Source organism: Sinohyriopsis cumingii, chromosome 6 (genome assembly GCF_028554795.1).
Source record: "Sinohyriopsis cumingii isolate HCF-2022 chromosome 6, ASM2855479v2, whole genome shotgun sequence".
Classification (NCBI taxonomy): Eukaryota; Metazoa; Mollusca; class Bivalvia; order Unionida; family Unionidae; genus Sinohyriopsis; species Sinohyriopsis cumingii.
The window spans coordinates 19331787-19349523 of record NC_142966.1 but is presented as its reverse complement, the minus strand read 5'-3'; the positions used below and the strand labels follow the sequence as shown (position 1 = coordinate 19349523).

At 32.9% G+C, this 17737-nt stretch overlaps 1 protein-coding gene across 2 annotated transcripts in view; it reads right to left on the bottom strand.

Annotated features, from left to right (window-relative positions):
* Window positions 1-4024: 4024 nt before the first annotated feature.
* Window positions 4025-17737, bottom strand: part of LOC149796459 (uncharacterized) — a 108474-nt gene continuing 94761 nt past the window's right edge. For both annotated transcript variants that reach the window (XM_089961164.1, XM_089961165.1), the window contains one exon: window positions 4025-17280. In XM_089961164.1, the coding sequence (XP_089817290.1) occupies window positions 17102-17280 (179 nt within the window). In that variant the 3' untranslated portion in view covers window positions 4025-17101. The remainder of the gene's footprint in view (window positions 17281-17737) is intronic.

The following is a 17737-nucleotide window of genomic DNA, read 5'->3' as shown; positions in this document are numbered from 1 at the left end:
GAGAAGTAGCAATATCAAGATTTGCAAGACGACAGCCATGGTGGCCATACTGACAATCAGATCAACACCAATTTTATTTAATACCAAGTATCATAAAAGTCTCCTGGTGAAAACCAACATCAATATGAATTTCTATCTAGGAGAAATATCATTTCTTCAAGATGGCCACTGATGTGAACATATTGTATATCAGATCAGCTCTATTATAACTTAAGACTATCTAGACACCATCAGAAGTTATCCAGTGAAAATCCCATGCAATGCATGACTTTCAATTGAAGAGGTGTAGCAATAATAAGATTTTCAAGATGGCCACTGTGGTTGCCAAATTTAATGTCCATGTGGAATGATTTTTATTAAGGGCCAGCTAGATTTCATGTCAACTCTCTTACTAAAAAACCCAAATCGATATGACCATCTATTCAGGAGTAGCAATAACCAAATTTTCATAATGGCTGCTGTTATAATAACAATAATAATAATAATAAAATTAATAATGCTTTATTTATAGAGGGTGACTCATTAGTCAAGGACTATTCTCCATTGAGGCCCTCTAAGGAGAGTAAAACAATGCAAAATTATATGAAGATAGCAATAATTACTGTTTATTTTAACATGTTTAGTATTAAAATACTAAATTCCACAAAGGGACCCCGAGTGGCCAACTGGCCTAAAGTGCTCACCGTTCCGGATCACTGCCATCTCACCTCTGTCTAAGTGGGTTCGAGTCCAAGGTTCGGCTAGCTTGGGTATGTGGGAAAGCCTGCCAGTAGCTTCTCGTGGGTCGGTGGTTCTTCCCTGGGTTTTCCAGGGTTCTTCCTCCACCAGTAATACTGGCCGCCATATATAGCCTATCTTGTGCTGAAAAATGGCGTTAAACCCTACAACAACAACAACAACAACTAAATTCCATCAGAGTATTGAAAGTTCTTGTTAAATTGTTCTGTTCTTGGTTTTGGTGCTACAAGGTTTCCATGTGATGTTGATCTCGACTGGTATTGTGTTGGAAAAGGCCTGAATAAGTCTGAAGACACTCTGGTGCAGTTCCATGTAGACATTTATATACAAGAACTGCCTTGTGAAAATCTATCCCGTCATGTATTGTGAACCATTCAAGTTCTGTAAATAATGCTTTTGTGGGATGATCAATAGATGCATCTAAAATTATGTGTGCTGCTTGTTTCTGAAGTTCATAAATCCTGTCAAGCTGAGATTTAGCACAGTTTCCCCATACATTTGAACAATAATCCATTGTTGGAAAAATATATGACTTGTAGTATAGATTTCGAGTTTTCATAGGTAAATGTTTCTTGATTCTGCTGAGTAGGGCAATTTTGGATGACAGTGTTTTACAAAGCTTATCATTATGGTCATTCCATAATATATTATCTACGGTCACACCTACAAGCTTTTCATGTTTGACATAATGGCAATCATGAATATCTGATCAGTACCACCTTCATTTAAGACCAACTAGACCTTGGAATGAGCATGTTTGTAAAGTTCCTTGGCAATCCTCAAAATAGTTTCGGAGTAGTTTTAGAAAGTCTCCCTTTATTTGCACTGCACATTTTAGAAATTATTTAAGTGCCATTGGCCTATTAGCAGACTGTATCCTGAGTATATTCCCCTTTACATATTTTACTGGCTTTTAATGGTCAAAAAGAGCACAAGAGCTAAATACAGCATGTCCTTATTTTTTATAAACACAAAATCTTCTTAGTAACAGACCACATATATCATGCTATAAGCTGTGAAGAATCCTAATAAGCAAAAATATTATAATCAAAGAAAGGAAACAAATAAAAGCTGATACATATTTATTGCTTAGTTTATAAATACATAAGAACTAGAATACACTAAGAGGCATTGTTTTATACAGAAAAGCACAGTACTCTCCCCAACCCTCTTCATACTTACACAACCTGGATATTGTGAACCATACCTAATTATTATAAGCATACCCAATTATTATAAACATACCTAATTATTATAACCATACCTAATTATTATTCAGAAAATAAAGATCTGTGTTTCTCTTGGAAGAAGTATGATACTAAGCAATGAATATACATATGGGTATCAAACCACATAATATCATTTGACCTAAAATTCATACAACTCCTGATGTTTCAAATTAATTATACGTACGATAAATGTATTTTGTATATAACATGATACTATTGTTCAATTCCATATAAATAATTTGGAGATGAATGCAACAGGTACTTTCATCAGTTTCTAATTATTGTCTTTTCGTAAGGTTATTACTTGCCTTTACAAACTAGATCAAAGTAATCTTGTTTTGATCTGGTCCAGAAAATCACAAATAAAAATGTATTGTTTCAATATTTAATGAAGAATTATGTGTTTAAAATATTGGTTATCAGGCTGCTCCAGTTGTTGTATACTGGGTCATATTGTTTACAGATGTACTACATGTTTTGGGAAGAACAAAAGATTAATATGTCACTGATATTTTAAAGCAATAATAAAATAACAACATACAGTTACCAAGTACACAAATGGGAAATTAGACAGTCTGGGTCAACCTGTAACTAGCAGTGTAAATTATTTACCCAGTATAACACCAAGATGAAGCAATCGCTAGGTGACACTACAATGTGGCATAGTTTTCAACTCTCTTATAAATGTTTAAGAAACGAGTGATAAAGTATGAAATTATATAAGTACATGTATCTACCTAGCATGGTATTCATGAAATGTCTCAAATAAATGACTGAGATTTTAATCAGAACCCATTATAAGAAATGATGCAAATTGGTGTGAACACTATTTATAGACCAACATGTACGTTTAAGAGCTTTTATCTCTTCTCTTTCATCTTGTTAGGAACGAAGACTTTTATCTTGCTAGACACCACAGGGAAAGTTTTCAATATATATATATATATATATATATATATATATATATATATATATATATATATATATATATATACACACATACATATATATATATATATATATATATATATATATATATATATATATATATATATATACACACAATACCACAGCACATATTGACACCATAATAAGTTTTCCAGTGAAGACTCCATGCAATGTTCTGACTTAGGCAAATTCTCCATCTCGGTCTTGTATGTTTTATCAATTCCATAAGAATTATGGTATCATCTTGAATATCTTGCTCAATCTATCCAGATTTTTTAAAGCAAAATTCTCCAAATCAGTCTTTTAAGTTTTATGAATTATATGCCTAGTTTCTGCCCAAAACTGTGACGTCCGATTAGGTGGTGATATTAGTCAATCTGATGTCAGAAGTTTGAGCAGAGCTTAAGTTTAAGCATGGTAACATTTCTGTAGTCTTGTGTCCTGTCTTGTAAATGAACACAGATTTGTACCAAGAAGCCATTTTAACTTGCTGTTCCCTGTAAGGTCAAGCACAATCAAGCCAAGATGCATACAAACTAATTTTCAAGAACAATTTGTGCACCAAACACTACCATTAATTTATTCAGTGGGGGCAACTCAGATTGATTTTTTTCAAACAAATTCGAGACCCTCATTTTGCTGGGCAAAAAATAATTTTGCTCTAATCTGCTCCTTGATTTTTTCCTATATATGGCGGGATGATAAAGTTTCTGTCCTTTACAGAGACTAGGAAAAAAACTTTGAAGTACCTTAGTTCAAATATATAAGTTTAGATATTTGGCTCCAATCAATCTCTGACAACACATTATGTAAAACTTTGTAAAAAAACATTACGTTTACATACATATACTAGATATAGCTGTCTTTACAATCATAAGGTTCTAAATATTATACTAAATGGGCATTACAATATATTTTACACCTCATACTGGGGTCACCTCTTATACAAATATAACTGACCTCTCTCTCTCTCTCTCTCACACTCATACGAACACACTCACGCATGCATGCATGTACAGTATACTCTATACGCCAATACATACAATTCACCTTGTACAATAGTTTATGCAGGAGCCAGATGCAGGTAACAAACTCAATACACTTTTGAGTTTTCATAACTGAACTATACTTACTTGCAGAGTTATTTATTACAAAAAAATTGATGTACAAAGTATACAGATTTAACAGAATTGTTCTGAATAAGTACCAACCCTGAATGAGAATGTTTAATAGTTAAACTCTACATAATCACAATTTACTGTATCTCATTTTGCATTTTCACTAAGTTGTTTAACCTTGGACCTGCTAATGCATTTACCTAGTTTCACTATCCCACATCCAGATTTCATCTAATTTCACTAAAAATGCAAAATTATTTAGCTTTCTGTACTTGAACTTATTCACTACTGATCTAACAGGTAACAGGCATGTATGCCTTGAAAACAAGTCATTTATAGTCACAGTAGTGACTCATATTTGTTCATTATATTCATTCATATCAAAAGAAATTACGAGTAAACTAAAAATATTTCATGGTGTCCAAAATGTATGAGATGATTCAACAAAATGTATTTTTGTTGTCAGTTACTAATTCCACTAGCATTATGATAATTGTGCCTTGTAGTACCTATCTGTAAATGGCATGCATATGTTGGACTTACTTTTTATTCAACCAATCTTGCAAATCTTGCTCAATCTATCCAGATTTTAAAAAAAAGATATTTATGTCTTAAATCTGACCTGCTAATATCAACTTGATCATTTACTGATCAAAGGATTCATCAAAATAAAGATCCTTTAGATTTTTATTTCCAATATTTATTTTAACGAGACTCTTTTTCACCAAAAGAACAGCTGAATACTGAAATTTCTACATAATTTTAAATACATCAACTTTTGAAATAGCCTTGAGCCCTATCTTTTATTATATGGCATTTTTTTGAGGGGGCATGATTTTTAATCAACACTGAATTAACTCACAAAAGTAGACAACAGTGTTCCAGTTTTTAAGCGTGACAAACTTTAATACCAATATGAATAGGTGGTAATGGCATCTGAGCCTTGGCATGATTTTCAGGCAATGTGGAATAAACCTTGGAGAGTTGGTTACAGCAGCTAAATGTTGGTGCAAGCCAGACCCTCCCCTCTTACGTCATATCACCACTCAAGATTGGAGTTAATACATGTGCTAATATAAAAGCTACAATTTGGAAAGGGATTACAAACTGAATTATATATGCCAACCACTTCTTAGGTATAAAAAAACGGAGAAAAAAAAACTTCAAGTTTTGGAAGGGATGAACATTTCTGACCAAGTGAAGGCAATGTCAGTTGCCTTTATATTGCAAACATTTATCTGGTAGCTGCTTTTATCTAACTGAATAATTGGGAACGATTTTGTTTTATTAAGTCATGTTTGATTTCCAAAATGCCAATACTTAATTTGGGCATAAACTTCGCTAATCCAATTCAAAACAAGTTCTTTTATTGGGCTGTATGGCAACTAGATTATCATGTGACAGATCCAAAATGTTGGACCTACATAGAGGATGGGCTTCACCTATTCATGAATTTTCTACATTTTAGCAACAAAGGTGACATAGGTTTTGATTTTTAACTTCAATTAGGCTTCAGACTTTTACAAAAGAGCCAATATAGCATGGTTTCACGTGATACTGATAAATTTAATGTGGAGTCATATTTCACAGCAGAGAATTGTACTGTAGAACTCCATTTCATGGCAGAGAAATGTCTGCAGTTTTTTTTCTCTTCAAAACATTGAAGTGTACTAAATAATTCAATTTCAAGGCAAAGAAGTATACCATAGAGTTCAGTTTCATGGTAGAAAAGTATATTGCAGAGTTCCATTTCAAGGCAATAATGTTATTGTAGAATTCTATTTCACGGCAGGGAAGAGCATTATAGAGTTCTATTTCAAGTACAGATGTGTATTGTAGTATTATTTGAAAACAGCAAAATGTACTGCAGAGTTTTATTGAAAGGCAAAAAAATATTGCAGAGTTGTATTAAAAGGTTAACATGTGTATTATGGAGTTCTATTTCCAGGTCATCATATGAATTGTGAAATTCTATTCAATGCTGATAAGTGTATTGTGGAATTCTATTTCAAAGCTGAAAAGAGAATTGTGAATCTCTCAAATCAAAGAAGTGTATTGTGGTGTTCTATTCTAAATCAAGGAAGTGTATTGTGGTATTCTATTTCAAATCAGAGAAGTGTATTGTGGTGTTCTATTTCAAATCAAAGAAGTGTATTGTGGTGTTCTATTCCAAATCAAAGAAGTGAATTGTGGAATTCTATTTCAAAGCTGACAAGAGAATTGTGATGCTCTATCTCAAATCAAAGAAGTGTATTGTGGTGTTCTATTCCAAATCAAGGAAGCGTATTGTGGTAATCTATTTAAAATCAGAGAAGTGTACTGTGGTGTTCTATTTCAAATCAAAGAAGTGTATTGTGGTATTCTATTTCAAATCAAAGAAGTGTATTGTGGTGTTCTATTTCAAATTAAAGAAGTATATCATGGTGTTCCATTTCAAATCAAAGTCTATTGTGGTGTTCCATTTCAAATCAAGTACTTGTATTGTGGTGATCTATTTCAAATCAAGGACTTGCATTGTGGTTTTCTATTTCAAATTGGAAAAGTGTATTGTGGTATTCTATTTGAAATCAAAGAAGTATACTGTGGTGTTCTATAACAAATCAAAGAAGTCTATTGTGGTGTTCTATTTCAATTCAAAGAAGTGTATTGTGGTGTTCTATTCCAAATCAATGAAGTGTATTGTGGAATTGAATTTCAAAGCTGACAAGAGAACTGTGGTGTTCTATTTCAAATCAAGGAAGTGTACTGTGGTGTTCTATTCCAAATCAAGGAAGTGCACTGTGGTGTTCTATTCCAAATCAAGGAAGTGTACTGTGGTTTTCTATTCCACATCAAGGAAGTGTGTTTTGGTGTTCTATTTCAAATCAAAGAAGTGTATTATGGTGTTCTATTTCAAGGCATAGCTGAATACCTGTACCATTAAATAATGATGATTTTGGTCTTTGTCATACGCTCAACATTTTTCTATTTTCTCCCTGTCTTTGTGTCTATTTGTCAGGCATGACTGGTACTTCCTTTCTGAGTTTGTTTTTATGAAGACTCTTAGTTTCTGATGCACATATTCAGTAAACAAACAGTATTAATCTCACTGCCCATTTCAATTGGGCAATTGGGGTGGTTTAACTGAAAAAAGACATTTTTTTTAACTTACTCCATTTTATCTTTAATTCCACTTTACATCTTTCTCAAATACATGTCTCCGCTTTAACCTGGAGATATGCAGAAAGTCACCAAAAGACAAATACCATTGTCTAGCAGTGTACATGTGGCATTTATTTCATCCAACAAAATTACTGGAAACCATTTATGCTGGCTTAAAAAGGCTACAAGACTATGTCTTGTGTGTGTCTGTGAAAGGGGGAGGGAGGGAGGGAAACAACTTTCTTTAATAATGGTTACGCTGGTGATAATCGATTTATGCAGCAAATATAACCCTACCTAAACAAAATGTAGTAGCACTGATACATACAGCAAAGTTCACAATCTAGACACAAGTTGCTGCTCTCTCCTCCTTGTAGCAATTTACAAACTCAACATATACATTCTGCATACTTGCACTTCTATATATTTTGTTGCACTGACAAAATATTTGGCAAATTTATCATCTGTGGTAATGTGAAACAATTAAACCAAGGCAACAGAATTCAATAAAGCACAAGATGTAATTGGTTTTGAGTTGTTCTCTAGTCAGATCAATTTCCTTTGCTTTGTTATGGAACCAAAAACATAAAATGAAGGATTTCATCAAAATTCATCTTTCTTTAAATTAAGATCAATTAAAATAAGACTCATCCTCAGCAACATGTTAATATGAAATACTGCATCCTCATCTGTTACACAAAATACTTAACACCAGGCATGTTTAAAAATACAGCTATGAATTTGTCTATCAAAATGTATTTAATGAAGTGTGTGTTATCTTTATTATAGTGGAATAAGTGCATTTTTGCCTGAGTTTCTAAATTAAAATTACTGTACGGCAACGAACAAGACTGTTCTGCTTAAGCATCATGCAATTATTTACTTTTGACGAGGTAAATAAAAGTATTTATCAACATCAGAAAATTTATAAACATGACCCTTTTTATGTGGTTGAGAAATCCTTGCATAAACCAAAATCAAATATCAGAAATTGTTTTGTTGCTTATTTCTTGCAAATATTTGGCTTTTCTACTTCTATTACAACATTTGACGGAGCTCAAAAGAAACTGCAAATAAAAGTTCAACAAAAAGCAGGCATATAGTTCATTAGAGTAGAGGCCAATGTAATTTCAATGAACATGATTTTAAAAAAGTATAAAATATAAACACACATATTCAGATCTATTTACGCTGATAATATTCAGTGCCAACACTGTTATACAAAATGAAATTTTGCACAGAAAAAAACAAGGACAGGCAATTTGGTACACCTGATTTTGGGGAAACAGCAAATAAAATTCCAATATTTGAATACAGCTGATTTCACAATGGCACCAAAAGTAGTGTGTAATGCATAATCTGGCATGATTGTCTTTAAACAGAAAACTTGCATTTTGTCCTCCGTAGTCACAGTTTCTGAGGTCATCCTTTCTATAACACCACAGGTGGAGTGACATTGGAGATCCACTCTTACTTGTCACATGAGCCCATGGAATCTTACATTACAGGCCGCTACAATATTTTAGCAAAGATGACATCTGGCAATTTATCCAATCAAAGCAAAAGCAGAGTAAGAAAGATAATCTATGTTACTAAATATGTTATGCCAGATAAACAAATCCTATAAAAAAATAAAATTAGGTATCTCTGAAAAGACTGTTCAGTAATGACAAAGTATTGCCACTAGAATTCCAGGTGATCCATATTGAACATGGGATGAAATGTGCAGTGGATTTAACAATGGATAAGGCTTTCTTAAATTCAAAATTTGCAAAAATTTAGGAAGAGTTTAAGATTGGTGAAATACTGCATTGTAATTATTGAGTGCTTCCAGATGACCATATGTTGAGATTTTTCCTCATAAAACCAATTTTTTGCCTTAAATGAAGATGTATACAGACAGACAATAAAAAAGTAGATTTGTTCATGGCTGAAATTTAAATTGTTAAACTTACCACATCTAATTTACACATCTGCTGCCAAATTTTATGTTCAAAATGCTGCTAATATTTCAAAAGCTGGAGGGATGAATTACAGGAAAATTCCACGAAAATAATAACTGGATTTCATGTGATACTTCAACGGGTTTCCTTTAAATGTGGATTTTACTCCTTAACTGCATAAAAAAAAGTCTGAAATTTGAGGTCATATCTGTATGGACACCCTGGTGACTACAACTGTGTATAGAATGTTTGGTCTTGTTTGTTTTTTTATATGGTACAGCAACACAATTAGGTTACATCATGCAAAAGTGTTTGGAATAAAGTGCTTGAACAAGGGACACACAACATACCACTTAACAGTTTACACCCATTGCCATCTTAAGCTTCTTGAAAAAAACCAAAAAAAAACTGGCAGGGTGGAGAGTAGTCTACCGATAAGAGAGATGTGTCCTTAGCGCTGTTCCATTTAAACATACATGCTACCCAGGAAAGGCAGTTAAACAAAATATGCCAGGGTACTTTGATTTCACAGACTTCATGTTAAAATTATAAGAAAATACTAAATTACATCTATGGCTGAGTACCCCACTTTAAAAGTGCCTTTCCTGGGTCCCACGTATGTTTTAATGAAATAGTCCTTACTAACAATGCATATTTTTAAAAACTAGACTTACCTATGTGGTCTGAGGTCATTACTTTTTCCAATGTTCACATCATTTTTTAAAATAACAAAATGCTTTGTAAAACAGTAATTTCTTATGATAGCTATCAACACAATTTGTTTTCCTCTCTGTAATGCGATATCAAACATTACATTACTTAAAATAAACTTGCATATTGTACTGTATAATTTTAAATGAAAAATGTAAATTTGGACCAATTCCATGCAATCAAAAAATACCTAATTTGGATGAATTGCCAAGCAACTATACCTACGATATTTTAAGAGAATTCTGCGTTATGCCTTTATCTTCAACACCATGCAAACACTGTTATCAAATGCTAAATATGAACAAAGGTTTGCTGATGAAGACAAATGCTAGCAATAAATGATGGTACTGTATCTTCCTGGATCTGATCAAGTTTTTCTATTATGTAAAAAACAGACATATCACCAATGATATTCATAAAATATTTTTTCAAAAATTATCATTTTAATGATTGATACAATACCCTTATTTCTCTCAAAGTTTCTACCCAACATAACTTATCAAGTTTGTCATATGAGACAATTATATTATACTTAAGCCAGATATGGAATAAACTGAAAATACAGTTTATTTAATTATTACTAAAAAATGGCATGCATTCTGTTACATGTATTTATTAGCATAGGTTTACATATATAGTTATTACCTTCAGCAGCCATTTCCCTTTTGAATATACACAATTCACTGCTTACAAATGACACTGATACAAATATTGTACATTATATGACTTCTAAAATCAATATAACTGATTATACAATTTAAAAAATATGTTTTGAAATAATGTCTGTATGGTAAGATCCCTAAAGTCCTGACAAAGCATTACAGTAGATTCTAATAGAAGTCTTACATTCATTATGATACTACTTAGCAACCCATGTGAGACACAAGCTTTATGATGAAGTACTACAAGAGAATTTTTTTTTTCAAAGAGCGCAATCTATAAAAACAATTCTGACAAAATTGTTAAAAGATTTAATAATTATTACCAATTTTGTTCATATTATATACTAGTAAGAGAATTTTAACATCTTTACCTTTTATTTTTACCCTGTTATCATGTTTTCATTTATTTGGAAGGATTTATTTTCCTAAATTATGTTTTTGTTGCAATTTTTGTAGTTTAACATTTGCAGACCATGACTTTTAACACATTAACCCCTGGTGCCGAGTTTACATGGCAGGAGGTAGTAGCCTACTGCTAAGCTCTGTAACGTCAAAGTCATGTAAAGTGGCAGACATATGTAGCTCTGCAATGATACCAAATAATCTGGAATTTCAAGTTGCACTACAAAATACCGAGGGAAAAACCTCTTTTAGACCTGATTTGTTTCCGCCCAAAATTTGCCCATGGTTGGAATCCGATTTTATGTCAGGATTTTAGACTTTTTGGTCTCAGATATAAGGCAGACTGGTATGAACTGCAAACAGACAGATGAAGCTTTGCAAAAAGAAGGATAAGATGAGCATTTGGAATAAAGAGTGGTCTCGATACGGAAAAAAATTCAACGTTTACCCTTTTGTATTTAACACAACTAGGCCTTAGGTTATTGGAAAAATCACCTTAAGTTGATGCATTAGGATGTATTCAGAAATAACCCACAACATGTGTTTCCTACTCACATTTCAGGCAAAAACAACAAAAACCTCCTGGGGTTAATGAGTTAATCAGCATGATATAGCTAGTATTGTGGCAAAAACAACAAAAACCTCCAGGGGTTAATGAGTTAATCAGCATGATATGGCTAGTATTGTGCTGACATGCTGATAAACCCTACCCATACAAATACTTTTCTGCAAATCAATAAACATAAAATAACAGAAGTAATTTCAATAATATGAATTGAGACAAAACTTCTATTTTTCCCTGAATACATTTTTTTGAAATACAAAATCAGTTATTCCAGTCAGGGAGAAAAATACATAAATTATGATCCTGAATGAAGTAAACTGAAAAAGAATAAGACATATAATTAAATAAAACAAAATTATATATAAATTATATTCATCTTATTCGCTGGAAGTACATGCCAATTTTTTTCAAATCCTCTTTACCTAATAATGCATGTGAAAACTGCTTCAGAATAAGGTTTGCATATTACAATCTACATCAGGCATGTGCATGCACTTCCTCAAGGTTGTGATTTTTAATTGTACCTGTATGATGTCAATGTAACGGGGGTGGGGGGTGGGCTGCAGACCATAGGTTACACATGCCTGATCTACAGTGTAACAGAGATAATTGTGATGGCTTGGTAATTAAGGTCATGACAGGGATTGGTTACCATGGTGTCTTTGGTCAAAACACTCATCTCTGTTTGCCTTTGGCATAATATAACCTTCCATTTGTTGCTGTACTGTAAAAACACACAACACACAAGCCTAAATTTGGTCTTAACAGTATGTGGGGTTTCTTAGGATACAAAAAGTTCACTGAAAGTAAGTGACATCTACATTTCACATGACATGATTTTCAATAATATTAAATATAGTTATGCTTGGTCCTGGGTTAAATTTCACCAATATGTCTGAAATTTTGTATTCTAGCTTACACTTTAAAAATTTGCTACGTACACTCAAGTCAAACCTATCTAACACCATTGCACATCTTGATTCTAAAAGTCAGTTAATATTTGGACTTGAAAGTCCACTGTGTGGTCTGATGGAGATTCGTCTGAAGCATATAAGGAAAATAATAATAGCTGGAATACTTCTTATAGCAATCTGTTAAAATATTACTGTAAATGGTATAAATTGTCATCCCCTTTAATTTTTCATAAACAGCTGATGCATCAAAATTAAATAATTATGTTAGTCATAAAATTTCCCAAACATAATTTGTTTTATGACTGATAAAAACTTGTAATTTTTCATACAACTTTAGTCTAAAACTTTAAATTGAAAGTGTTTGATAATTAAATTATATATACAAATACTGCACAAAAACCATATAAGCTATGATGTTGTTAACCAAAGATCTGTTCCATACTTCACCTGTTTCCTGACATTATTAAGCATCTTTAAGAATTTTGATTAAAGTGTTTACGAAAAGATGCAAGCTATTTTCACTATGACATATATTAAACTGAAATTATGACTACACTATGACCTTTTTATACATCTAAATCAGCAGGCATCAATCCTTCCATTCATGTCAAAATAATACATACCAGCATCTCTTGGAGCTAAATCTGGATGAAGTACTATTAATAATTACTGCTATTTGTGTAAAAATCCTGCACATCTTGATGAAATAGACTCCATTATCACAAGCATGTCATTGCCTTCTTTTTTCCACATCAATTTTATGATTCTGTGCACATAAGTGTTGTGTTATACAAATCAAAACCCCTTGCATGTGAAAACAATTAGGGAAACAATTATAGCTTAAAGAACTAGAATCTGTATTCTGTTATTTGATTTTTGTTTGTATAAATATGTAAAGATTGTCTGAATACTTTATGAAAAAAAGTTCATGCCTGCAATCTCAAGATTTTAACTTAATACCACTGCAATCCTAAATCATTAACTACTGTTTTTGGACATGTTCTGCTTGGTATCTATTAACACTCTTTGTTTCATTTAATGATGTATGTTTATGAATACAGTACAGCATATGCCAGGGATAACTCTTGTTCATTTCATTTACAAATGTGACACCTGTGTATATGCAGACAGAACTTTGAAATCTTTGAATATATAGTAGGTACTATGCTGGGCAAAAGTATAAATCTTTGGTGGAGTTGTAGATTTTGCTTCACTTAACAAAGAATTGCATGCTAAAACATTTTGCATATCCTGATGAAATAGTCTCCATTAAGCTAATGATGTATACTCACTTGTGTGCATTTAAGCCCTTTCAGGGCAGAATTTTGATTTAGATTATTATGTATAAAAATAAAGGTGAGACAAGAGGATACCTATGTCTGGGTCATACTCTTCTGTTCAAGCAAACAACATACTGTACAGGTGCATTAATCTCTTTGCACAGTTATGTTCAATGGATGTAAATTTAATGCTGTAGTGTAATGTACTGTAATGTATGTGAGTTGGAGTCCTCAACGTTGGGTCCTTCATGATTTCATACATGATCACTCTGAGAATTTTTTTTTTTATACAATATTATTGTTTGTGATTTGGAAACAATAATTATCATTTATGGTGTAAAAAATTATATCAAATATGGTTTCCTAAAACAATAATACAATGAAACCTTGCTGACAAGAAGTTAGTAAAGAACATGAAAAGAGAAAAAAGGTATCCACTGATGCATCAAATTTTATGTCTGAAATGATTTGAAATGCAGAGCAAACCAAGTATTTTTTGTTGAAAAAAATAACATACATGCCCTAGCAGATTTAAGCTGAAGTGGCTCTATGATATTTTGTACTATTACCAGAGTTGGAATATGCAAAGTGATTGTTTATTTTACCTGTAAAGGTCCTGTTGAATATTAGTTTTAAAAAGGTTTGATGACCCCACACCCCTCTCACAATCTGTCACAGTTTAGTGATTTGATTTCAAATTCAAGTGTGAGTACTTATCAACACATCTTTTCATGAACCACCAAGTCAAAAACTGATGGAAACTTTCCAAAAATTTACAAGATGCAGACCATAAAGTTTACTACTGGTTGATAAGAAATTCAGAAATTCCATGAAAGGAACCCTATTATGACTTTTAAATAACAACATAGATTAAGAAAATTCCAAACACTATTTCAGTTGGACCATGCCATGATGTGTAGTAACAAATACTTAATTATTTCAGAATTGTTGAAATAATTTGTCATACAAATTGCACTGATCCATATACAGTAATCCCCCCCCCCCCCGTAATGCAGATCATTCTAACTCTTCACCTGAAATCATCAGTAGAATTATGTAAAGGTAGATAAACACCTATCTTATTCTCAATACACTGCACATTATACATGGATCAATGAAGTAGCTAACAATGAAATCATATGAATAAATTCAATGAATAATACTAATTGGCCAATTTCAACATCTTTGGTAACTTTCTCAATTATAATGGAAGCTTGTCTGAACCAAGATGATGATGAAAAGTGTTCTGATGATGTTTTAAAATGCCAATTTACAAAAGTTATGATCAGTCTCCCATTTTATGCAGTTTAGGTTTTACAGACATGTTCTTCATTTCCTTATAACATAAGGTCATCTAATAGAAAATTTCCAGATGTTTCATAAGAAATCTCCATTTTCTGTTCAATGTTTAAAGCATGCTGTTATTCAATGTTATGTTCTTTTAGTGTGCCAGTGATGATAATATACCAGCACTTGAACAAACCAGAACAGAAGAAAGGAAACATGCTTGCTGAACTGACACAATTTTCCTATCACAGACTAATATGCTTGCATTCACCTTTCTCAAATAACAATGCCTTTTTCAACTTATCAAATTGTCATGGATAGTTGATAAATCTCTTCAAATAAAAACAATACAATCTAAATACAAGGGTCTTTAACATTTCTAACAAATTTAGCGACCAATGTCCTAATTAACAAAAGTTTCAGGACTGATGCAACAATCAATCCTAATACTGCTTGAATAAACAAGGTATAAAATATAACAGGCTCAGTGAAGTTCGATAGCCTCATAAAAAAGCACATGTTGTTGCCCTGTTTAGTGTAATCATCAATGGAGAAATGGACTTTTACGGTTGGACAAGACAGAACAGCTAGGAAGCTAAATATTGCAGGTTAAAGCCCAAATGGGCATGAGCTGGTGCTTTTTTGTCTCTCCTTTGGCCTTGTTTAAAAATTGAGTTGGAAGATGCACAAGAGCAACAGCACCAGTAACAACCAATCCTTACCACAGGCTTGAGTGGTCACAGGGAAAATTCCTGGCCTATGCTGGAACATTCAATACCCATTCAATACACATGGGGTTACCTCCCCATGGTAGAACAACTCCACTACCACAATGCTGTAAATTCGGTTGTATAATTCAGCCTGGAGAAACAGTACTCACTGATAATTTTCTCACACTTAATTTACAGCACTGGTAAATAGAGTATACTATGAAGAAAAGCTTGTGATGCTTCCAAGGCTTAATGTCTTAATGATAAATACTATTACAATTAAAGGTAAGTACACGTGTCAGACTTGGGTGTCGTGTATTGAATTGTCACAGCACAGTGATTACAAAACATTCTGACACTCAAACTAGGACTGATCTAAAGATTCCAAGCTCTGACTGGTTGGTGGTTTGTAAGATAGAACTCTGGATTTAGCGGAGTCTGGCTGAGTTTGAGATGTGAATATTTTTAGATTTTAGGGCCATACTGACACAAGTTACAGAATGTCCAGTATTACATATACCATTCTCAGGTTTGGATCCAAAGTTAATTTGTGTGCTGGCAATGATCTGTGATTCTTGATTAAGACTTTTTCAACCCTTACCATTCAGTCTTCTCATTCACTTTTTAAAGTAGCCAATTAAAAGAACAAGGCTAAGACAATACAACAATATAACAAACATGTTGGTGTTGTAATAGTAGATGGCTGCAGTAATAACATTTGTAAAATTAGGTTTTTGACCCAGCTGTTCTGAGCTAATGAATAAAGACCGAGTATCCGCAGTGATGTGCTTTTAGCTTTCGGGTATATTTCACCACAGGCAAGAAAGAATACTCTTCCAGGGTGGTGATGTATATAATTTTCTCTAATGAATCCCATTTCAGGGCTCCACAAGTTTTAAATTGCTACTGGTCCTGCTGGATGAGAGATCATGTAGGCATTAGTTGTTCCTGTTAGGACGAGTGAATAAGTGGCTTTTTTCTGCTGTGTTGGTTTAACAAAACAAGGCTGGATCTGAACATAACCACATACATTTTTTGGGCTGTATTGTGTGTTAGCATATACAGGCACAAAAAAATTACATATATACACAATTTTAAAAATGTCAGATATACTGCAATCTTGTACTGCATACTCGGATATTATTAACTAATAACCATTTTTATATGTCCTCTTTGCATATAAAGAATAAAATCCCATGGCCACTTTAAATACCATTAAATCCTTCAAACCTATTCTGTCACCATAAAATTCATACAGTTAAAATACAAAACAGCATACAAGATGGCCAGGTTGCATGATAATCTTAAAATCGTCTGTGATCCACACATATTCAATCAAAGCATACTTGTAAATAATTTATTCTGCACAAAAAATGCTAAATCCATCTCATTTGCAAAAGCATTTTCAAATTTGTGGCAAAAATTTTTTCATAGATTTGTGTCTTCATCAATTTCAGCTATCATCTTCCCAGTCATTTTCATCTGATGATCCTCCCTGTTCACTGTCACTATCCTCAAGTGCCTTTCGCCGCATCTCAAAAGCTTTGTTCATAATGGAGTGAACATCTAATGGTCCTGATGGAGCTGTTTCTTTTTTCTTTCTATCTTCTACTTTTCTTAGTTTCTTCATACCTAAAAAACAGATTGAAAGTTAGAAAAAGTTCTGCACACATTATCTTACCCAGGACCCTTGCTCTGATTGATGTACACCCTGCCCACCAACCCCTCAAGTGACTTGGAGAGATTTGACACAGAATTTCAGAATGTTAACATTGATGATACTACTAATGTTTAGTGATAACTAATGCCTTGTCATACTCAAGTCAGACAAAAAAAGGCTGATCTAGAATTGTCCCCTGCTTGCCTGTTATGAGCTTGATGTTTTATCTCATGGCGAGGGTAGGATTGCAAATGTTATCTGTGGATTTGTCATTTTATGCCTACTGAGTATGAACACAGTTATAGGGTAGTGATCACAATAGTTGTCAAGCTATAACCCTTGGGCGAAGTCCTTAAGTGGGTAATGATAGTCCCCAGGAAATATGTTAGTTGCAAATAAATATTTTTCTTTTCATGTGCTGTATTTATC